General features: G+C 45.4%; 2 protein-coding genes across 2 annotated transcripts in view; one reads left to right on the top strand and one right to left on the bottom strand.

Annotated features, from left to right (window-relative positions):
- LOC136676140 (cyclic AMP-responsive element-binding protein 3-like protein 3-A) overlaps positions 1 to 3,292 on the bottom strand; it is a 32,197-nt gene extending 28,905 nt beyond the window's left edge. The window contains exon 1 of the mRNA XM_066653010.1: positions 3,272 to 3,292. Coding sequence (XP_066509107.1) covers positions 3,272 to 3,292 — 21 coding nt within the window. The remainder of the gene's footprint in view (positions 1 to 3,271) is intronic.
- Positions 3,293 to 11,274: 7,982 nt separating this feature from the next.
- On the top strand, positions 11,275 to 23,699 carry LOC136675930 (ralA-binding protein 1-like). The gene is made up of 11 exons (XM_066652746.1): positions 11,275 to 11,347; positions 11,838 to 11,931; positions 13,599 to 13,930; positions 16,594 to 17,031; positions 18,635 to 18,984; positions 19,646 to 19,807; positions 20,448 to 20,579; positions 21,288 to 21,398; positions 21,641 to 21,762; positions 22,871 to 22,991; positions 23,280 to 23,699. Exons 3-11 carry the CDS (start codon positions 13,684 to 13,686, stop codon positions 23,613 to 23,615), a joined length of 2,019 nt encoding a protein of 672 aa, XP_066508843.1. The 5' UTR covers positions 11,275 to 11,347; positions 11,838 to 11,931; positions 13,599 to 13,683; the 3' UTR covers positions 23,616 to 23,699.

Below are 23,699 nucleotides of genomic sequence, written 5' to 3'. Positions count from 1 at the left end.
AGTAATCCATCCTCCATTTATCGAATAGTCACCATAGCTTTTCAACCGCGAATGCTCATTGACCTGCCTTTTTTTATTTTTTAAGCATAGCTTGAGTTATTTACTGCAGGTGGTGAATACTGCCCAGTGATAACACTGTGTCCTTTCTGGTGATAAGACTTAGCTAATTGCTCTTTAGTCCTAAACCATGGTTTTTCCTTAGGCCTGCAGTCTGCAAGATCTGAGCTTCTGAGCCTTTTACTTTGACAGATAATGTGCCTAAACCTATGTGGGAAAAGTTCTCTCTCAAGGTCTTTTTGAGCTGTTGGATACTTTTGGAGTACCCCCAGAATCTGATTCCCTCCTCAGAGGGGGCCAAGAGCAGCACTTTGTATTCATCAGCAGTTTCAGACAATAGCGCCTCAGCTACGAACTAGCTCTCATTCTTTCTTCTCCCTTAATTCCGCTCAGAGTCTCTTGCTGCAGGCTCCCTACTGGCTACAGAATGAAAATAAAGATTTGATCGTTTTTAAAAATGGTATAATTCATCATCCATCCATCCATCCATCCATTATCTGTAACCCTTATCCAGTTCAGGGTCGCGGTGGGTCCAGAGCCTACCTGGAATCATCGGGCGCAAGGCGGGAATACACCCTGGAGGGGGCGCCAGTCCTTCACAGGGCAACACAGACACACACACACATTCACTCACACACTCACACCTACGGACACTTTCGAGTCGCCAATCCACCTGCAACGTGTGTTTTTGGACTGTGGGAGGAAACCGGAGCACCCGGAGGAAACCCACGCAGACACAGGGAGAACACACCACACTCCTCACAGACAGTCACCCGGAGCGGGAATCGAACCCACAACCTCCAGGCCCCTGGAGCTGTGTGACTGCGACACTACCTGCTGCGCCGCCGTATAATTAATCAATTAGCCAAAATATTCACTTTATTTTTACAGTTGCTACACTGAACATATGGGAACTTTGTAGTTATACAAATGCAGATGTTAGTCCGCCTATTGCTCTGCAAACTTTGTGAGTCCCCTTTGCTGTGCTGGTGCGAGAGGATCAGACACAGCAGTGCTGCTAGAGTTATTACAGCCCTGGGTGTCACTGCTGGACTGAGAATAGTCCACCGACCAAACGCTGTGCAGCGACAGATGAGCTACTGTCTCTGACTCTACATCTACAAGGTGGACCAACAAGGGAAGAGTGGACAGTGAGTGGACACAGTGTTTAAAAACTCCAGCCGCACTGCTGTGTCTGATCCACTCGCACCAGTTGGTTGTGGCGTTACATTTATAATTGAGGAATGCAGCTAGGTGGCAATAAAAGTTCCAAAGGGTGGGGTTTGACATCTTAACTCTTTAATGCTTCAATTTACAGTTATCAGCCACATACCATAACAACAACCTGCCAAACCCCATCTAATCAATTACACCATGATTATTAAACACTGATAAAGCATCACTGAGTAATTCAACTCTTGAAACCATTAAAATATCATTACACACTAGACTTTGAAACTAAGGAAAGACTTTGTTTACAAACATGATCCACGCTTCAGAACCAGCAGCAGAAACCTGTCTGTCCGACCAGTGAGTAACCACCCAGCTCCAAACATCACCCAGAATCACACTCATCTTTATCATCACACAGATTCATAATCCAGCAGAGTGAGGGTAAAGATATGATCAATCTGTCAGCATTTTCTAATGGAGTGATATTTATGAATAACAAATGTAACAACATTCTGTAAATGTATCCAATAGACCAAGGGTTATAACAGTTAAAAACCAACAATGTATAGTCCCCATATAAACATTGATTCATTCATTATCTGTAACCCTTATCCAGTTTATGGTCACAGTGGGTCCAGAGCCTACCTGGAATCATTGGGCGCAAGGTGGGAACACACCCTGAAGGGGGCGCCAGTCCTTCACAGGGCAACACAGACACACACACACATTAACTCACACACTCACGGACACATTTTGAGTCGCCAATCCACCTACCAACGTGTGTTTTTGGACTGTGGGAGGAAACCGGAGCACCCGGAGGATACCCACGCCGACACAGGGAGAACACACCACAGTCCTCACAGACAGTCACCTGGAGGAAATCCACGCAGACACAGGGAGAACACACCACACTCCTCACAGACAGTCACCCGGAGGAAACCCACGCAGACACAGAGAGAACACACCACACAGACAGTCACCCGGAGGAAACCCACACAGACACAGAGAGAACACACCACACTCCTCACAGACAGTCACCCGTAGGAAACCCACGCAGACACAGAGAGAACACACCACACAGACAGTCACCCGGAGGAAACCCACGCAGACACAGGGAGAACACACCACACTCCTCAAAGACAGTCACCCGGAGGAAACCCACGCAGACACAGGGAGAACACACCACACTCCTCACAGACAGTCACCCAGAGGAAACCCACGCAGACACAGGGAGAACACATCACACTCCTCAAAGACAGTCACCCAGAGGAAACCCACACAGACACAGGGAGAACACACCACACTCCTCAAAGACAGTCACCCGGAGGAAACCCACGCAAACACAGGGAGAACACACCACACTCCTCACAGACAGTCACCCCGAGGAAACCCACGCAGACACAGGGAGAACACACCACACTCCTCAAAGACAGTCACCCAGAGGAAACCCACGCAGACACAGGGAGAACACACCACACTCTTCACAGACAGTCACCTGGAGCGGGAAATCGAACCCACAACCTCTAGGTCCCTGGAGCTGTGTGACTGCGACACTAACCTGCTGAGCCATGCCGTGCCGCCCCCCATATAAACATATATATATATAGTCTTTCCCAACAGTGAATTTTTGATGACAAATCTAATCATTTTCTTTTTTTAATGTTTCTATTATAAATATGCTCTAAAATGACCTTGAATTTAGTTGAAATAAGTTAGGTTTTTTAAAAGAAAAAAATATTCTTCCCTCTCAGAAATGGTTCTGGAGGTTTTTTTGTTTTGTTTTGTTTTTCCTTTTTAATAGCGAAGATGTGCCTGATTTGTTGCTTCCCTTGTGGTTTAGGAGAGTAAATAAAATGCGCTTGTGTTGAATTAGTTAAGGACTGGTGCTATGCCTCTGAGCAGATTTGAGAAAAAAAATTCTAAAACAAAAACTGCACACTTGAAATTTACCATTACCTCAAACTGACAAACGTACGCTCAAACCAAAGAACAGCCAACAAATAGCTGAGAAAGCTTACAAGAAATATGTAAACTACAATACCTTCTCAGAAAGAAGTGCCATTTTAAAACAAGCACCTTCTCACGTCCACGGAGCTGAGGTCTGGGAATTTATCCAGGTTTCTAGGGCTTACTGTTTTCCTTATTTTTGTTTTTGACTTGTTGATTCCTGCTCTAGGGCAAAGTCTGGAGCAGCAGATTATCAGTGTGTGATTGACTGGGTGAGTCCCTGGCCATTGGTCAGAGGGCTGTGACTGACAGGTCTCTCGTGCTTCTCAGGCTCCAGGGAATTTTTTTGCCATTGGATGGTGATTGCCTTTTCAATCCCGCAGTAACCCAGACACAAGCAATGAAGAGTGAGATAGATCACTGCCTTTCCCTGGATGTTGCTGTTTATTAGGAATCTGAAGTGGGCAGTAACTAGCGACATTTACCAAACCAAATTAACTTAGAGGGGTTTTAAAGAATATAAAAGTCTTTTTTTCACCAAAACTTAGCAAAGTATGTTATTGAAACTGATTAATTATTAGTTTTACTTATATTTTTATAAGTTCAGCTCATATCCAATTACCTTGCTTTACCTGGTGAACCCGTTTATGCTCAAGAGGGCAGTCATGTGTGAAATGTATTCAGGAAGTCTCTATGTCATCCAGTACAATGGGGTTTTATAATGTGAAGAAGAATCACTGAAAAAATTATTGATTCTTGAAATGTACTTCTAGATTAATAGAAAATTGAAATTAGCTGCATTTTAGCTGTTACTGTTTATTCATTTCTTTCTTGTGGTTAAAGGAGCAATAAGACGTTTTCACTGCTGATTCTCCTCAGTAATTAGAGATACACAAAACTTTGCTGCATTTAACATAAGCACTTATCCAGTTCAGGGTCATGGTGGGTCCGGAGTCTTCCCAGAATCAGTGGGTGCAAGGCAGGAAAACATCCTGTAGGGGGGCACCAGTCCATAAACATTCACTCACGGACACTTCTTGAATCATCAATCCACCTACCAAAGTGTGTTTTTGGACTGTGGGAGGGAACCGGAGCACCCAGAGGAAACCCACGCAGAAACAGGGAGAACACACCACACTCCTCACAGACAGTCACCCGGAGGAAACCCACGCAGACACAGGGAGAACACACCACACTCCTCACAGACAGTCACCCAGAGGAAACCCACGCAAACACAGGGAGAACACACCACACTCCTCACAGACAGTCAGCCAGAGGAAACACACGCAGACACAGGGAGAACACACCACACTCCTCACAGACAGTCACCCGGAGGAAACCCACGCAAACACAGGGAGAACACACCACACTCCTCACAGACAGTCACCCGGAGGAAACCCACGCAGACACAGGGAGAACACACCACACTCCTCACAGACAGTCACCCGGAGGAAACCCACGCAGACACAGAGAGAACACACCACACTCCTCACAGACAGTCACCCGGAGGAAACCCACGCAGACACAGGGAGAACACACCACACTCCTCACAGACAGTAACCGGACTGGGACTTGAACCCACAACCTCCAGGTCCCTGGAGCTGTGTGACTGTGACACTACCTGCTGCGCCACCATGCCTCCCCTGCTACTTTTATACTTCTGCTTTATTGTTTTAGTTATTTTACATTTACTGGCATATTTTGTATTTAAACAACTTTGCCAGTGGAAATTCTTGCATGTGATTCATCTATGTAGCAATCAGTGAGTAAGTGATTAGCAGAAGAGTCATAATCTATTCTTAATGGCAGCAAACAATTATTGCATTCTGTTTTGAAACATTACAGCAGACAAACACTGATATCAAAATGGCTGTCAACCAGAATGCATTATTGAACATCAGGGAAGGACATCTAAATTTATGTCTTTATTGTCTTCCCTGGAACACACCAGAAGCCTGGATTCAAACTGGCATAAAATCAGGTGCCCAAGGCTCATTGGTGTGCAAGTGAACAAGGGCACTATTCTATCAAAAACACTACTAAACACTGCTCACTGGGAACATGCCACAAGACCTTAACATCATGCTCTGACCAAATCTTTATGATGATCACAGTTAGTCCCCGTTGGCAGAAATGTGACTCTCTGTGAGGAGTGTGGTGTGTTCTCCCTGTGTCCGTGTAGGTTTCCTCCGGGTGGCTGTCTGTGAGGAGTGTGGTGTGTTCTCTCTGTGTCTGCGTGGGTTTCCTCCGGGTGACTGTCCGTGAGGAGTGTGGTGTGTTCTCCCTGTGTCTGCGTGGGTTTCCTCCGGGTGACTGTCTGTAAGGAGTGTGGTGTGTTCTCCCTGTGTCTGCCTGGGTTTCCTCCGGGTGAATGTCTGTGAGGAGTGTGGTGTGTTCTCTCTGTGTCTGCGTGGGTTTCCTCCGGGTGACTGTCCGTGAGGAGTGTGGTGTGTTCTCCCTGTGTCTGCGTGGGTTTCCTCCGGGTGACTGTCTGTGAGGAGTGTGGTGTGTTCTCTCTCTGTCCACGTGGGTTTCCTCCGGGTGGCTGTCTGTGAGGAGTGTGGTGTGTTCTCCCTGTGTCTGCCTGGGTTTCCTCCGGGTGAATGTCTGTGAGGAGTGTGGTGTGTTCTCTCTGTGTCTGCGTGGGTTTCCTCCGGGTGACTGTCTTTGAGGAGTGTGGTGTGTTCTCCCTGTGTCTGCGTGGGTTTCCTCAAGGTGCTCTGGTTTCCTCCCACGCTCCAAAAACACGTTGGTAGTTGGATTGGCGACTCAAAAGTGTCCGTAGGTGTGAATAAATGGGAGAATGTGTGTCACACTGTGTAGGACTGGCGCCCCCTCCAGGGTGTATTCCCGCCTTGCGCTCAATGATTCCAGGTAGGCTCCGGACCCACCGAGACCCTGAACTGGATAAGAGTCACAGACAATGAATGAATGAATGTTGAAAACCTTAAATGTTTTTGAAATGTTCTTTTAGAAGTGTTTGACAATTCTCTCATGATGTTTCACACAAACAGTTCAGCCATGACCTTTTTTTGCTGCAGGGACTGAGCCTTTGCTGCAGTAGCTGAGATTTCTAAACAAAAATGCTTATCTACACCATCCAACTAAAAACATGTCTCCATCTTTGTGGATGTTTAGTTTACTACATCATTTGAACACAGCAGCTGTCCTTCACACTGTGTGACAATTTCATAATGAATGGACCAATAGAAATGCTACAAAATTATGTGAAATAAAATCTTTTTAAATTGATTTCCATAGAAAGTTAAAACATTTTTTTTCCTTCTGCTATAAAATTACTGTAATGGAGATTATTATTATTATGTTTTTCTTTGGACAGCAGTGGTATGAAGGTTATCACATGGTACTGCACGACCTGTACATGACTCTTGGGTGTGTCCAGTAAGTCAAGCTTTTATCCTTGTCTACAAATATCTTATCCTCCATGTGTCCCCAGTGTTATCACCAAACTGTACACACTCCTCAGAGTTCACATTCTCAGTAAAAGAGAACATTCTTATGAAAATACATGCACCCATTTGTCAAAGTTTTGGATGCCGCACCTGAACCTCACAATCACGGTCCTGTGTTTCTGGATTCAGATCTGGCCTCTGGCCACTGTCTGTGGGGTGTGTTCTCCCTGTGTCTGTGGGGGTTTCCTCCAGGTGCTCTGGGTTCCTCATAAAGTCCAACAACACATGCTAGTAAGCAGATTGCCTGTGTGAAATTGTTCACAGGTCTGAGTGTGTGCTCCAGATTACATTCTGAATAAACACTCACACTAACAGTGAAAACAACACAGCGCATCCAACAACAAAGCAAGCCCCGTGAATCTCTGATACAGTGATAGGTGACACTGCTAGCACACAGTAAGCTCCGATTTTACTTTAATTAGTTACACTCTGCACAGTGTGAGCTCGTTTCATCTATCAACAGATTTAAAGTGGAATAAGAGTTGGAGTAAGATTTTGCCAGTAGATTACTTTCTCATGGAGTGGATTTGCAGAAAGAGGTCATGGAAAAACACCTACCTTTAAAATGTCTTTTAAAATAAAGGACTAACAGGATTTACTTTAACTGTGGATGCTGCGAAGTGAACTGGCATGATTATTGAAAGCGTTAAAGGAACACTAAATAAACTTTTTGCAATATAAATGAAGCTTCAAACTCACTGTAATGCTCCTCTGGCCTGTAATAGGAAGAATACAGTTTCTGTTATTGCTACTCTAGGCTGCAATGTGGAAACTGCGCTATGTAACTTTTGAAAGAAGATAGGAAACCATGCCCCTCCCTCACCTCTCCCCATTTATTCAGTACAGTGCTGTAAAAATGTATTTACACTGGGGGGGAGCCCCAGAAGCAAAAAATAAAAATCTTGTATAGGGTGGCACGGTGGTGCAGCAGGTTAGTATCTCAGTCATAGCTCCAAGGACCAGGAGGTTGTGGGTTCTAGTCCCGAGTGTGGTGTGTTCTCCCTGTGTCTGCGTAGGTTTCCTCCGGGTGACTGTCTGTGAGGAGTGTGGTGTGTTCTCCCTGTGTCTGCGTGGGTTTCCTCCGGGTAACTGTCTGTGAAGAGTGTGGTGTTTTCTCCCTGTGTCTGCGTGGGTTTCCTCCTGGTGACTGTCTGTGAGGAGTGTTCTCCCTGTGTCTGCCTGGGTTTCCTCCTGGTGACTGTCTGTGAGGAGTGTTCTCCCTGTGTCTGCCTGGGTTTCCTCCTGGTGACTGTCTGTGAGGAGTGTGGTGTGTTCTCCCTGTGTCTGTGTGGGTTTCCTCCGGGTGACTGTCTGTGAGGAGTGTGGTGTGTTCTCCCTGTGTCCGCGTGGGTTTCCTCCAGGTGACTGTCTGTGAAGAGTGTTTTTCCTGTGTCTGCGTGGGCTTCCTCCTGGTGACTGTCTGTGAGGAGTGTGGTGTGTTCTCCCTGTGTCTGCATGGGTTTCCTCCGGGTGACTGTCTGTGAAGAGTGTTCTCCCTGTGTCCATGTGGGTTTCCTCCGGGTGCTCCGGTTTCCTCCCAGAGTCCAAAAACACATTTTGGTAGGTGAATTGGAGACTCATAAGTGTCCATAGGTGTGAGTGAATGTGCGAGTGTGTGTTGCCATGTGAATGACTGGCGCCCCCTCCAGGGTGTGTTCCTGCCTTGTACCCAGTGATGCCGGGGTAGGCTCTGGACCCACAGAGACCCTGGACCTGATAAGCACTTACATACAATGAATGAATGAAAATTGTGCATAGTGTCACTTTAAAGGGCATTTTTTTACAAATTAAAAAAATGTGTGTAACAAAATTGTCAACATGAGATTCCCATTCCCATGAATCACTACAGTCCCTGAAAATGAAGCAAAATTGCTATAATATGGAAAGAAAAATACTTTATGCTATTCATGCACTTCATTTAAGGCCTTTTCAAAGAGAACACACATCTGTAGCCATAAGAGATATAAAAGGGCCATTTATCAGATATGGGCCTCAGACTCGTGTTAAACTGAAGTGAAAGAGCATTTTCCTGATTATTTTCTGATGACCCTTAATAACACTGTTCTTACATAGTCATATCTTATCTTAAGAAGCCTCATTAAAAGCTGTGAGATTAGCCCACAGCTGAGTCATCGCCGTGATTTAGCAGAACTGCACTACGTGGCCAAATGTTTTTGGACACCTGCTTTACCAACACTTCATCTGAAATGAATGGTATTAATGGGGAGTTTGTTCCTCTTTGCTACAGTAAAGTCTGGGAAGGCCTTAGACTAGATTTTGAAACTTTTTTGTGTGGATTTGATGGCATTCGGCCACAAGAACAGTCATAAAGTATTGGATGAAAAGCTCTGGATCACAAATGACGTTCCAACAAGTCACAATATGGAGCTCAGTTACTCCACAAACACAGTCTATTGCTGACATTTCCCAATGGGCGTCAGTAAATTTAGTCTTGTACAGTGCTCCAGTGCATGCCATTACTTTTCACGCTTTCCTGTGGAGAATACAGAAGCTGTGTGTGCACAACTGAATGTCTGAAATGCAGTAGCTATAAGAGGTGTCTACAAACATTTGGACATAGATTATAAGTCTTCATTTAATGTTTATCCCAGAACTAAATTATATTATAAACTATATTTACATTGGCATGGTAGTGCTACATAGTGCCATCGCCACCCAGCTTCCTGAGGTCCTGGGTTTGATCTTTATATTTGGTCACTGTCTGTGAGGAGTTTGTGTGTTCTCTCTGTGTCTGTGTGGCTTTCCTGCCTGAGTTAAGGAAGATAAATACATGACTATGGGTCAGGAAATTAGTATAAGTACTGATTTAATTCAAAATCAGATCTTTGATCATCAGTATTATGGATTCTTATCAGTACAAGCTCTTAGTGAGTCTTTGTGTTGGGATTTATTCAGCAGTTTCAGACTCGACGGTGGCTCGTTGCTTCCATCTGCTGGGAGGAGAATCAATGTGTCATTACTAAGCTTACTCACTAATACTAAACATACACCAATAATATAGATGGGTAAAAACTGCTCTGTTACTCCAAGATAATCCTCAGGACTGTAAATTTAATAAAGCATAAACACAGGGTGTTTTTTTTATTTATCAAAAGACATTGAAATGTAAATGTTATATTATGATCCAGGGTCAAGGTGTCAAGGTTTAATGTGTGTTTGAAGAAGTAATTAGCACTCTAATTTCTACATTGTGCATATATAGGAAGCAAGTAAGCCATTTCCCAGTAAACAAGGAACGTCCCTGGACGTTCAAAATAGGTCTAAAAGTAGTCTGTCCGTCAAGGACATATTTTAAACGTCAATGGACGTCCAAAATCCATTTTAATAAGTTAGTTAAGTGGTGACCAATTGATAACGTCAGTGGACGTCCAAAACGCGTTTTATACAAGTAATTTATTTCGGGACCTATTTATAACGTCAATGGGCGTCCAAAATACGTCTAATAGTCGTCTTTTCAATGTCTGTGTTTGGACGTCTTTTCAACTTTCATTTTCAACCTTAAGAGAACGTTGATTAGACGGCAGTCATTACGTTATTTCAACGTTGAATCAACGGCTAATTGTTTACTGGGATGGGACTGAGCTCTTTTTTTTTGGCCATGTAATTAACAGTGATGAACAGGAGCCACATATCTAAAACATCGAAATAATACTCTACATTATTAGAGGTCTGGATGTGTATATAGTATTATTATAGAAATACTCTAATAGTAGGGTGACCAGATGTCCTCTTTTACCCGGACATGTCCTCTTTTTTAGACTTAAAAAATGTCCGGGCGGAATTTCACAAACGTCCGGCATTTTGTTTTTCTAGAGCTTACATAGAACTTCGAGAAGTTTCGTTCACAAACTAGTCCCGCCCTCCCCTACTCCGATTGGTTCGCTTGAGTGAAAAGGGGGCGTGGTGAAGTAGCCTAACATCTTCTGATTGGACGGTCTGACTGTAGCGCTACCGTTATTGGTCGATAACCTTCTCTGTAAACATTTAATTGGTCAGTCTGCACGTCAGTAGTCCTTGTTTACGTCAGGCAAAGCTCATGTACCCACCCTCATCTCGAGCAGCTATGCCGAAACGTAAATGTAAGTTCTCGGATGAATTAAAAAAGAAATTCCCATGTTTTGTGTAGCAAATAAAGGTGTAAAGGACTTAAAAGCACACATAGGTTTAGCTAAGAATACAGCGAGGGGCGTGTCCTCTTTTTCACCATCTCAGTTCTGGTCATCCTAATAGACCAGCCATAACATTAAAACAACATTCTTTGTAAAACATTACATTTGTTTCTCCTACTTGTAATTTATCAACTGACTATATTCTAAGTGAAACAGTAACATGTAGGTGTTTAATAACTCCAGCAGCACTGCTGTGTCTGATCCATTTGTACCAGCACAACACACCACCACCTTAGTGTCAGATCGCTGAGAACGATCCCCCATATAATACCAGCTCTGTGGGGCTACCAATGTCTGCAGAGCAACCAATGGACTACAGTCTGTAATTTTAGAACTACAATGAGCGCCTGGTAAAATGGAAAACGAGAGAAGACCGGTGTTCAAGGCTAAATATCCGCCGCTGCCTACATTTCCCAGAAGCCTCAGCAGCGCAACTAACGCAGAGTGACGTTGGCGCCGAGCACGTAAACAAGACTCGGAACTAGCGGAGAGAGCAGAGCCGAGCGGGTAGGTTTATATCGTCCTTTACTCTGTGTGTGATGATAATGTGGACTATTGTCATGAGGTATTTCATTACCCTTAAATAAACCACCAATCTGTCCAGGTCGGGGATGAGTAGTAGTCTTTTCCCTGCTGAAGTAATCCCCGGAATTACGCGTACAGAGCTAGCTAACTGTTAGCAAGCTGAAATGGGCTACTTCTTTTTTTTTTTTAATTCTCCGTTCCACCTTAAATACTGCAGCAGTTACATGACATTACATTCAGACGACCTTAGACGTGTATGGAATAACGTTCCGGTTTATACAAGTGTTATTAATAATAATTGTGGTGTAATTGTATTATCCACACTTCATGTTAAGCTATTAATTACAGCGTATATTTAGCAGACTAACCGACTTTATTGTTGATCTAATTGAGTAAATATATTAATTTTGTTGGAACTGCACATATTTGTACATAACATTAACATATCTGCTTTCATTCTCTGTTTTATTAGCTCGTTACCCATAATATAGGTGCATTTTGGAGCCTCTTTCACTTCTTTCCTCAGTGATTTAAAGAAAAAAACCCACAGGACCACCTCATAACAGGTATTTTTGGGGTTGCAATGTAGTGACACTGACGTGGTGGTTGGTGGTGGGGTGTGTTAAGGTGGATCAGACACAGCAGTGCTCCTGGAGTGTTTAAACGCTACAAGAAACACGTTCAGCTTTGGCATACAACATGAAGGTTTTCAACAAACTAATCACATTGATGACTACAGTGAGGGTATATCAGGAGGGAGTGAGGGGAGCCCAGAAGCAAAAATAGCAAATTCTACAGAGTATTATTTTAATAAGTAGTCTGTTCCATGTTTTTGTTCCTCTGCTCCTCCGGCAAGGCTAGATAATGGAACGTTGCTTTAAGAATTTGATGGCATTAATAAAGGCCTGGAGGTTGTGGGTTCGATTCCCGCTCCGGGTGACTGTGAGGAGTTGGTGTTTTCTCCCTGTGTCTGTGTGGGTTTCCTCTGGGTGACTGTCTGTGAGGAGTGTGGTGTGTTCTCCCTGTGTGTGTGTGGGTTTCCTCCGGGTGACTGTCTGTGAGGAGTGTGGTGTGTTCTCACTGTGTTTGTGTGGGTTTCCTCTGGGTGACTGTCTGTGAGGAGTGTGGTGTGTTCTCCCTGTGTCTGTGTGGGTTTCCTCTGGGTGATTGTCTGTGAGGAGTGTGGTGTGTTCTCTCTGTGTCTGCGTGGGTTTCCTCCGGGTGATTGTCTGTGAGGAGTGTGGTGTGTTCTCCCTGTGTCTGCGTGGGTTTCCTCTGGGTGATTGTCTGTGAGGAGTGTGGTGTGTTCTCACTGTGTTTGTGTGGGTTTCCTCTGGGTGACTGTCTGTGAGGAGTGTGGTGTGTTCTCCCTGTGTCTGTGTGGGTTTCCTCTGGGTGATTGTCTGTGAGGAGTGTGGTGTGTTCTCTCTGTGTCTGCGTGGGTTTCCTCCGGGTGATTGTCTGTGAGGAGTGTGGTGTGTTCTCCCTGTGTCTGCGTGGGTTTCCTCTGGGTGATTGTCTGTGAGGAGTGTGGTGTGTTCTCTCTGTGTCTGCGTGGGTTTCCTCCGGGTGATTGTCTGTGAGGAGTGTGGTGTGTTCTCCCTGTGTCTGCGTGGGTTTCCTCCGGGTGACTGTCTGTGAGGAGTGTGGTGTGTTCTCACTGTGTTTGTGTGGGTTTCCTCTGGGTGACTGTCTGTGAGGAGTGTGGTGTGTTCTCCCTGTGTCTGTGTGGGTTTCCTCTGGGTGATTGTCTGTGAGGAGTGTGGTGTGTTCTCCCTGTGTCTATGTGGGTTTCCTCTGGGTGACTGTCTGTGAGGAGTGTGGTGTGTTCTCCCTGTGTCTGTGTGGGTTTCCTCTGGGTGATTGTCTGTGAGGAGTGTGGTGTGTTCTCCCTGTGTCTACGTGGGTTTCCTCTGGGTGACTGTCTGTGAGGAGTGTGGTGTGTTCTCACTGTGTTTGTGTGGGTTTCCTCTGGGTGACTGTTTGTGAGGAGTGTGGTGTGTTCTCCCTGTGTCTGCGTGGGTTTCCTCCGGGTGACTGTCTGTGAGGAGTGTGGTGTGTTCTCCCTTTGTCTGTGCCTTGCACCCAATGATTCCAGGTAGGCTCTGGACCCACCGCGACCCTGAACTGGATAAGGGTTACAGATAAAGAATGAATGAATGAATGAATTCCAGATTTTATAACCACAATCTTATAACCTTAATGATCCTGTGGTTCATATTCATCTCTTTAGGTGGTATGGTGAGGTGACGTGTCATCACAGTGTGACCACTAACTGGGCAGCTGTCTGCGTCAAACCATAGGAGCACAGCAGCGAGATGACGGAGTGTTTCCTGCCTCCCAGTAGCAGCCCTGTGGAGCAGAGGCGAACTGAGCACTCTGGAGGCGTTCCCCGGACTCCAAGCTCAGAGGAGATCAGCCCCACCAAGTTCCCTGGCCTTTACCGCACTGGAGAACCCTCACCCCCACACGATGGACACCACCATGAGCCCCCTGACGCTGCCTCCGACGATGATAAGGAGCACAGCAAGAAGAAGAACAAGTTCAAAAAGAAAGAGAAACGCAGTAAGCTCCACACATTCACACGCCGTTTCTTCACTTCTTTGATGTTAAACCTTAGACAGTTATCATCAGCAGCAACAAAAGTATGGGGTATTTGAGTTTGTCTTTTTCTTGTTAGGTTCAAATGGCAGATTCTAATCTTTTAATCAGTATTGTGATTATGTTTGTAGGTACGGGAGGAGATACCTTAAATCTTGACAGCTGATTGGCTGAATTACATTCTGTAAACACAATGTTGTTGTTAGTTTTTGCAGTCAATAAATATACAGTAAATTTCAGTCATATCTCTTACAAATCATAAACTCATAAAATTATAGATTAAAAATTTCTGGTTTAAGCTACACCCACTTTTTGTTTGCACTCAAGTCTGTTCTTCATATTCTTGCCATTATGAAACAGCCTCTGGCAGAGCAACTAATGCTGCTATAAGTGTACATATAAAGGGGTTAGACAATGAAACTGAAACACCTGTCATTGTAGTGTGGGAGGATTCAGGGCTGAATTGGAGCAGCCTGGTGGCCAATCTTCATTAACTGCACATTGCACCAGTAAGAGCAGAGTGTGAAGGGTTAATTAGCAGAGGGTAAGAGCACAGTTTTCTCAAAATATTGTAATGCACACAACATTATGGGTGACATACCAGAGTTCAAAAACGGACAAATTGTTGGTGCACGTCTTGCTGGCGCATCTGTGACCAAGACAGCGAGTCTTTGTGATGTATCAAGAGCCACGGTATCCAGGGTACTGTTAGCAGACCACCAAGAAGGAGGAAATACATCCAACAGGATTAACTGTGGACGCAAAAGGAAGCTGTCTGAAAGGGATGTTCGGGTGCTAACCGTCCGGAGCTCCAAGGGGTCAATACACACGGCCGGGCTGCTGTAGCCAAACCTTTGGTCACTCATGCCAATGCCAAACGTCGGTTTCAATGGTGCAATGAACGCAAATCTTGGGCTGTGGACAATGTGAAACATGTATTGTTCTCTGATGAGTCCACCTTTACTGTTTTCCCCACATCCGGGAGAGTTACGGTGTGGAGAAGCCCCAGACGAGCGTACCACCAGACTGTTGCATGCCCAGAGTGAAGCATGGGGGTGGATCAGTGATGGTTTGGGCTGCCGTATCATGGCATTCCCTTGGCCCAATACTTGTGCTAGATGGACACGTCACTGCCAAGGACTACCGAAACATTCTGGAGGACCATGTGTATCGAATGGTTCAAACATTGTGTCCTGAAGGCGGTGTCGTGTATCAGGACGACAATGCACCAATACACACAGCAGGACTGGTGAAAGATTGGTTTGATGAACATGAAAGTGAAGTTGAACATCTCCCATGGCCTGCACAGTCACCAGATCTAAATATTATTGAGCCACTTTGGGGTGTTTTGGAGGAGCGAGTCAGGAAACGTTTTCCTCCACCAGCATCACGTAGAGACCTGGCCACTATCCTGCAAGAAGAATGGCTTCAAATCCCTCTGACCACTGTGCAGGACTTGTATATGTCATTCCCAAGACGAACTGACGCTGTATCGGCCGCAAAATGAGGCCCTACACCGTACTAATAAATTACTGTGGTCTAAAACCAGGTGTTTCACTTTCATTGTCCAACCCCTGTATGTCTGAGTTTTGGTTACAGACGATTTAAAGATGGCATTGTCATTGTTGGTGTTTGTGAAAATGTCTATCACGATATATGTCCGAATTTCAGTCGATTATGATATAATTCCGATATCGATATAAACAACATAAAAGCCACAGAACAAACAAGAAACATGCTTATTATTCCATATTCGTTGTTTTAAGGCTCAGCAAGTTGCTGCTGTTGTCAACTCCTAAAACCTTTATAACTCCAACTGTATTTACGTCTTAATCAAATCTGACACTAAATGAGCTTCATCCATATTTTTAAACTGTGTATTTAAAGACTGTCACAGTAGGCACAACAGCATCTCTTCATTAAATGCACATTCTAAAATATCTCTTCTGCTTGCAAATGCAGTCCTGTTATTGATTAGAAGTTTGTTTCTATGAGCTAAGATAGAGAAATAAGGTTAACCAAATAAGGACATTAGTTTAGTATCATACTCTGCGTCCTGGCCAACTGTGTCAGATTTTAGCTGTGAGAGAGAGAGCCCATATTCCACCCAACTGCTATATTTAGCTGACCTATGGCGGGCAAGCAGGAAGTGATGGACAGTTTGAGGACACACCCTGCCCGTCTCGTCCTCTGTAGGTGTGCCATAGTGGCAAAACAACATCTCTGCTTTAGGGTTTTCCACAGAGCTCCCATTGGAAGCTGTGCTTATGATCACTGGCTGATTTTGAGCTGCTGATTGCTGTTATGAGCTCAGTTAGTGAGAGCACAGTCCGCAAAGTAGGTGTCACGTCACTAAAGATGGAGAGCTAAAAAAGGAGCTGGTACAATAGCTGCTCAGGGAATAGTGCTAAATTGTAAGCTGACCTCTTTTGAGTTATGTTCAGACCGTGCTTTATCTCCTGTTTTTTTTAGTCTTGCCTAACCTTGAGGTAGATTGGCTAGAAGAGAGCGGGTGGGATGCAGTTATCTGCTCCTCTTGAATGCTTTTCCTTTAGTTTTAGCTCTGAGGAGGCAGAGGTGAGTTCTAACCCTTCTTATCTTCTATCTTCTCTTGTTTTTGTCCATAGCTGAGGGCTACGCTGCCTTCCAGGAGGACAGTTCGGCCGACGAGGCGGAGAGCCCGTCCAAGATGAAGCGCTCCAAAGGCATCCACGTCTTCAAGAAGCCCAGCTTCTCCAAGAAGAAGGAGAAGGACTTCAAAGTGAAGGAGAAAGTGCCCAAAGAGGAGAAGGCGAAGGACAAGAAGTCCAAGGACCTGACCGCAGCAGATGTGGTCAAGCAGTGGAAGGAGAAAAAGAAGAAGAAGAAGCCCAGCACAACGGAGCCGGAGCCTGTCCCTGTGGAGGCGCCAGCCACCATCAGGCCGATATTTGGAGCACCATTGGGTGAAGCAGTCAGGAGGACATCGCTGTACGATGGAATCCCACTGCCGGCTGTTTTCCGTGAATGTGTGGACTACATTGAGAGCTATGGGATGAAGTGTGAAGGAATCTACCGTGTCTCAGGTAGGACTCTGTTAATACCTCTTTTTTTTTTAACAGTATGAAATTTGGTTTCACAAGATGAGATGAGATATAACAACTACTGCAGAGAATGTGGAAACAAGGGCATGGGAATAATAAGGTAATTTTCAGGGCTGTTTTTCCATGCCTTCCAAGTTCAGTCTTCAGCCATTTTCCCGTATGAACTGCAAAAGTACGTCCAAAGAATCACTTGGAGCATACAGCCAGAAATATTCTGTGTCCGTCAAATTCCGTCAAAGGAAATGTTCCGCTTGGTTTAGGCATGGGGTGGCACCTGTGTAGCATCATATTCACAGCATGAATTCACTGTGAACTGTCCGGACAATAGCCTGCTCTATTCACACTTGGGCTCCCTTGGTTATTACCCAGACTTTGTACTAGGGGGCTACCGTCTAAAAAAAAAAAGGTTTTTAGAAATAAATAAATAAGTTACTGTGACTGTCTGTGAGGAGTGTGGTGTGTTCTCCCTGTGGCCGCTTGGGTTTCCCCCGGATGACTGTCTGTGAGGAGTGTGGTGTGTTCTCCCTGTGGCCGCTTGGGTTTCCTCCGGGTGACTGTCTGTGAGGAGTGTGGTGTGTTCTCCCCGTGTCCGCGTGGGTTTCCTCCTGGTGACTGTCTGTGAGGAGTGTGGTGTGTTCTCCCCGTGTCTGCGTGGGTTTCCTCCGGGTGACTGTCTGTGAGGAGTGTGGTGTGTTCTCCCCGTGTCCGCGTGGGTTTCCTCCGGGTGACTGTCTGTGAGGAGTGTGGTGTGTTCTCCCCGTGTCCGCGTGGGTTTCCTCAGGGTGACTGTCTGTGAGGAGTTGGTGTGTTCTCCCTGTGTCTGCGTGGGTTTCCTCCGGGTGACTGTCTGTGAGGAGTGTGGTGTGTTCTCCCCGTGTCCGCGTGGGTTTCCTCCGGGTGACTGTCTGTGAGGAGTTGGTGTGTTCTCCCTGTGTCCGCGTGGGTTTCCTCAGGGTGACTGTCTGTGAGGAGTTGGTGTGTTCTCCCTGTGTCTGCGTGGGTTTCCTCCGGGTGACTGTCTGTGAGGAGTGTGGTGCAAAGACAGTCCAAAAACACAAGTGAAGGACTGGTGCCCCCTCCAGGGTGTATTCCCGCCTTGCGCCCAATGATTCCAGGTAGGCTCTGGACCCCCCGTGACCCTGAATTGAATAAGGGTTACAGATAATGAATGAAAGTTACGTTTTCTTTTTTTACAATCCAAGCATTCCCAAACACATTCGATGATGTTGATGACTGGGCTCTGGGAGTACAGATCTTAACAAAGAGTAGAGATTGAATTTCTCTTTTCTGTCAGACAAAAACTTTAAGCTCTGTCAATTTTTGTGGTTTCCCAACTTATGAGGCTTGTTTTGTTTATTCTGTGTTAAGCTTTTATTTGAGTGAAAATAAAACATTTTTTGGAATATTCCTTATGTACGTAAACTAACTTCTATGTAACCTTCTTAGAAATATCTCCTGCAAAATTAGTCATTTTACCTTTGTATGAATGAATATAGATGACTGATTTACCACTAAATGAACAGAATGTCATTTGTCTAGAGGTAACCAGGTAACTTCTCGACTCCCCTCCTTTCTCTCTCCGCAGGAATGAAGTCTAAGGTGGACGAGCTGAAGGCGGCGTACGATCGCGAGGAGTGTCCTTGTCTGGAGGAGTATGACCCTCACACAGTGGCCAGTTTGCTGAAGCAGTACCTGCGGGAGCTGCCTGATAACCTGCTCGGTCGCGAGCTGTCTCCACGCTTTGAGGAGGCGTGCAGCCGGCCCAGCGAGGCTGAGAAGCTTCAGGAATTTCAGCGGCTGCTCAGTGAGGTACCGTCCGGCAGCAGGCTGCTCTTGGCCTGGCTCATCACCCATATGGACCATGTGATCGCCCGTGAGGCTGACACCAAGATGAACATCCAGAACATCTCCATCGTCCTTAACCCCACCGTGCAGGTAGGACACCATCTCATACTAGACTAATGTCGTAGTTCGTAATAGAATGAAAAAACAAAGTGTCTCAGTCCGGTATGCTAGGCTTTTTTTCTCTCTGCTCATGGCAGAAGCATCTGGAGTATTTTTAGACAGTGGAGAGAATTCCAAACATTGAAAAGCATGAACCAAAATGAGGATATTGCTCTATTCCTGTGGAGCTTAGAGCTGAATTCCCCCACAATTGTAGCAGATGTTCCCTTTAAAGGGACATATTCTACTCCTTTTCCACAAGTGAACACAGTTCTAGGGTCTTAATGAAATGTCCATGACATGCTATGGTCAAAACAACACAACGATCAACCAACACAGCAGCGTTTTCACACAAAACGTTCAGAACGACCATTATTCCTTTAAATGTTAATGAGCCATTGTTCACACAAACACGGGCAGAAACTCTGGTTTTTAGTCATTTTAGCTCAGTTCTCTTTTTTCATTCTTGTTTTTGCAGCTTAGGCTCAGTACTCTAGGCTAAGAAAGCAGGAACTTCTTGTCTCCACCCTTGGCAACAGGAGCAGAGCAAAATCACAAAGTTTGTGTGTTGTGCCAATGCAGTGAAAAGGTTGTTGTTGTTATTATTATTATTAATATTATTATTATTATTATTATTCCCTTCTGTGTGCAGATAGGGAACCGGGTACTTTACGTGTTCTTCACTCATGTTCGGGAGCTGTTTGGTGATGTGATCCTGAAGCCAGTGGTGCGTCCCCTGCGCTGGTCCAACATGGCCACCATGCCGGCCCTTCCTGAGACCCAGGAGAGCATTAAAGAAGAGATCCGGCGACAGGTGCTGTAACTTACATGTAACTACGTGTAACCTTTCTAGAGGCTTCTTTCAATGCTGTAAGAAATAAGAAACTTAGCATTTACACCGTACACATGGAACTCACTGGAGTGTTTAGTGTGAAAACATTGGCCACACCAGGAAAGAGAAGTGTAGTTTATTTTTAAATCACCTCATTTGCATGTCAGGATAAGGAAGTCCTGGGGCTTTGGTTAGAGAAAAATACAAATTATCTGATGAAAAGTAAGATATTCAAATAAGGCAGTGTGTTGATTGTTTATCAGGTGTACAGTGAGTAGAGGGATAACAGAAACCATTCAGAGTGACTCTACAGCACAGTTCAATGTCATTAAGCCCCTTAGCCCACATTGAGGAAGTGCTAGGAAAGTACTGTACACATTTGTTACCCAACTCTCTTCTTTTTAAAGCAAGGGTATCAATGGGACATTTGTCCCTCCACTCTTCTAGTAGGGATTTACACTCCTCTAGTCAACTCCTGACATTGGGCCTGTTAACCTTAGCGTTAGGGTGCACTTAAAGCAGCTGAATTATTAATTAAAGGGATACAGTGTAAAAAGTGTTGCACAATATTTAATTCATTGTAAAAGTGTGTGTGTGTATATATGCATGTCTGTCTGTGTAGGAATTCCTGCTGAACTGCCTCCACAGAGACCTGCAGGCTGGTATCAAGGACCTGTCTAAAGAGGAGCGTCTGTGGGAGGTGCAGCGCATTCTCACCGCTCTAAAACGAAAACTCCGCGAGGCCAAGAGACAGGTAAGAGTTTCTACTCACTTTCCACTCCATAGGAATGCCCTTGCTGCAGTCTGACTCCATACGTTTCTATTAGCGACGGACACAGTGCCAGACAAAAGAAATCTGTGTCACATATGAGTAATAAGATTCAAGTCATTTTTTGCTGCCGTGGAAATGTAGCCTAACCTTAATTAGTTCAAGGTCGCGGGGTCCGGAGCCTACTCTGAATCACTGGGTGCAAGGTGGGAACACACCCTGGAGAGGGCGCCAGTCCTTCACAGTGTGACAGACACTCACACATTCGCTCACACACTCACATCTAGGGACGCTTTTTAGACGCCAATCCACCTACCAACGTGTGTTTTTGGACTGTGGGAGGAAACCGGAGCACCCAGAAGAAACCCACACAGACACAGGGAGAACACACCACACTCCTCACAGACAGTCACCCGGAGGAAACCCACACAGACACAGGGAGAACACACCACACTCCTCACAGACAGTCACCCGGAGGAAACCCACACAAACACAGGGAGAACACACCACACTCCTCACAGACAGTCACCCGGAGGAAACCCACGCAGACACAGGGAGAACACACAAAACTCCTCACAGACAGTCACCCGGAGAGGAACTCGAACCTCCAAATGGTATTGCTTCAATCTGAGACACTATTTCTCCTGTTCCGTGTTTTTGAATGTGTCTGTCTCTTTGTGGTCTGACCTGCAGGAGTGTGAGAGTAAGATTGCACAAGAGATCGCCAGTCTGTCTAAAGAGGATGTGTCAAAAGAGGAGATGTCTGAGAATGAAGAGGAGGTGCTTAACATCCTCCTGGCTCAGGTGAGACTGATGTGCCGCATTCTGGAGGTTTTGTTTTCTGTTTATATGAACAGTTTGTGAACATATATAAAGGGATAACCATTCACATAAATATATATATATATATATATATAATTTATTGCCATCACCAATCCCCAATATCAGCTGGTGTGGTATGTCTTCATTAAAGTGCTGTAGTTGTGAAAAATTCAATATGAAAAAGTGCTGAATAAAAAAATGTCTCTCTTTGGTGCCCCCTTCAGGAGAATGAGATCTTGACAGAGCAGGAGGAGCTGATCTCACTGGAGCAGGTACTGCGCAGACAAATTGCCACAGAGAAGGAGGAGATTGAACGTCTGCGCGCTGAGATCGCAGACATACAGAGGTCAGAGGACACCTCATTTTTGTTTCCATGGCCAAGAGAACCTGCAGTCATTATGATTTAACCTTCTTGATTATATTTATCCTCTTAAGGGCCCCCTGAAAATGGTCCATTTAAAAGGCCCATACCCTACATTTCCCCTTATTTTATTTTTTCCTCTGATGTCCATTTGTGATGTCTGCGTGTGTTAATTTTCCACAACAATTCAAATACTTAGAATACTTAGTTCAAAATGTATTTTTGTACATTTAAGACAATGTAAAGGTGAGGTTTGAGGGCGGCACGGTGGCGCAGCAGGTTAGTGTCGCAGTCACACAGCTCAAGGGGCCTGGAGGTTGTGGGTTCGATTCCCACTCCGGGTGACTGTCTGTGAGGAGTGTGGTGTGTTCTCCCTGTGTCTGCGTGGGTTTCCTCCGAGTGACTGTCTGTGAGGAGTGTGGTGTGTTCTCTCTGTGTCTGCGTGGGTTTCCTCTGGGTGCTCCGGTTTCCTCCCACAGTCCAAAAACACACGTTGGTAGGTGGATTGGCGACTCAAATGTGTCCGTAGGTGTGAGTGTGTGAGTGAATGTGTGTGTCTGTGTTACCCTGTGAAGGACTGGCGCCCCCTCCAGGGTGTATTCCCGCCTTGCGCCCAATGATTCCAGGTAGGCTCTGGACCCCCGCGACCCTGAACTGGATAAGGGTTACAGATAATGAATGAATTGAACTGAACTGGCACCCGGGGAGCGTTTGGGGGTTCAGTGCCTTGCTCAGGGGCACAAAAAGTGCCTCGGAAGGTTGTATGGAAAAAAGCACACAGAATAGTCCTGATGTGATATTTAAACACTTTGATAGGGGTATTTTAGAATTTCCAAGACTAAGTCCAAGTCAAAAAAACAGTCCTTTGTGTGCACCACACACTCAAGGCTGAAAGCTGTGGCCACATATTTTTTGATTTTTGTGGTTGAAATATAAGCAGCCAGGTGTTAACATTACACATTACTCAGGCAGAATGTTGCTGTGAACAGCATGTTCCCAACCAAGGTATTTCCTGTGGAAATGTGATAATATCTCCACAATAGTTTTGTCACACACCTAACCAGGCAATTCTCTCTCTCTCTCTCTCTCACAGCCGACAGCAGGGTCGCAGTGAGACGGAGGAGTACTCCTCCGACAGCGAGAGCGAGAGTGAGGATGAGGAGGAACTGCAGATGATCCTGGAGGATCTGCAGAAACAGAATGAAGAGCTGGAGGTGAGAGGGAAGGAACTAAGGAGGGGGAAGTATTTCCTCCAGTGACTGATCTTCACGTTGTAAATCTACTTTGAACTTGGCTGCCCTCATGTGGTAGACCCAGCTTTTGCAGCATACACTGTTTTTTTCATGGACTACCAAGAAATCCCTGGTGTGAAAATAATATCTTTCATAAATACCGTTTGCTGTTTTATGGCCATCAAAAATGACATATCGCTCCTTTAAGGCCAGCTGCCGTACAAACTATGCAGTTTTTAAAGCAACTGTTTTTGCAACTTTTCTCTACAGAACAAGAACACCCACCTGAACCAGGCCATCCACGAGGAGCAGGAAGCCATCCTGGAGCTCCGCGTCCAGCTCCGCCTCCTTCAGAGCCAGAAGCTGCAGCAGGAGCTCACAGCCCCTCCCACAGCAGATCAGGCCCCACCTGTGCAGCCCAGTCCAGAGGAGCGATCCAGAGCAGCGGAAGAGCCAATCAAACGCAACGCGTCCATCGCCATAGCAACCCCAGGAGATGCCACAACCACGGCTCCTGCAGCTCCAGCCAATGGGAAACCTGGAAAAGACACTTTGAAACCTTCACCCAGTAAAACATATGCAGTCAGTCAAAATCCATCTCTCTAAATCAGGCCTCCCAGCGGATCCAGAATTTTTTTTTTACACGTTAGTGTAATGTTACAGGTGGGTTTCAGACACTAGCCTCACTCC

The sequence above is a fragment of the Hoplias malabaricus genome, chromosome X1 (assembly GCF_029633855.1).
Source record: "Hoplias malabaricus isolate fHopMal1 chromosome X1, fHopMal1.hap1, whole genome shotgun sequence".
Classification (NCBI taxonomy): Eukaryota; Metazoa; Chordata; class Actinopteri; order Characiformes; family Erythrinidae; genus Hoplias; species Hoplias malabaricus.
The sequence above is the reverse complement of the archived record's forward strand: the minus strand, read 5'-3'. Positions and strand labels throughout refer to the sequence as shown.

Bases quoted from the DNA above. Each gene is read 5' to 3' on its own strand.
- LOC136675930 (XM_066652746.1), top strand. From the start codon at position 13,684: ATGACGGAGTGTTTCCTGCCTCCCAGTAGCAGCCCTGTGGAGCAGAGG. The intron at 21,399-21,640 runs GTGAGACTGATG...TGCCCCCTTCAG, and splicing joins TTAACATCCTCCTGGCTCAG to GAGAATGAGATCTTGACAGA. The intron at 22,992-23,279 runs GTGAGAGGGAAG...TTTTCTCTACAG, and splicing joins AACAGAATGAAGAGCTGGAG to AACAAGAACACCCACCTGAA.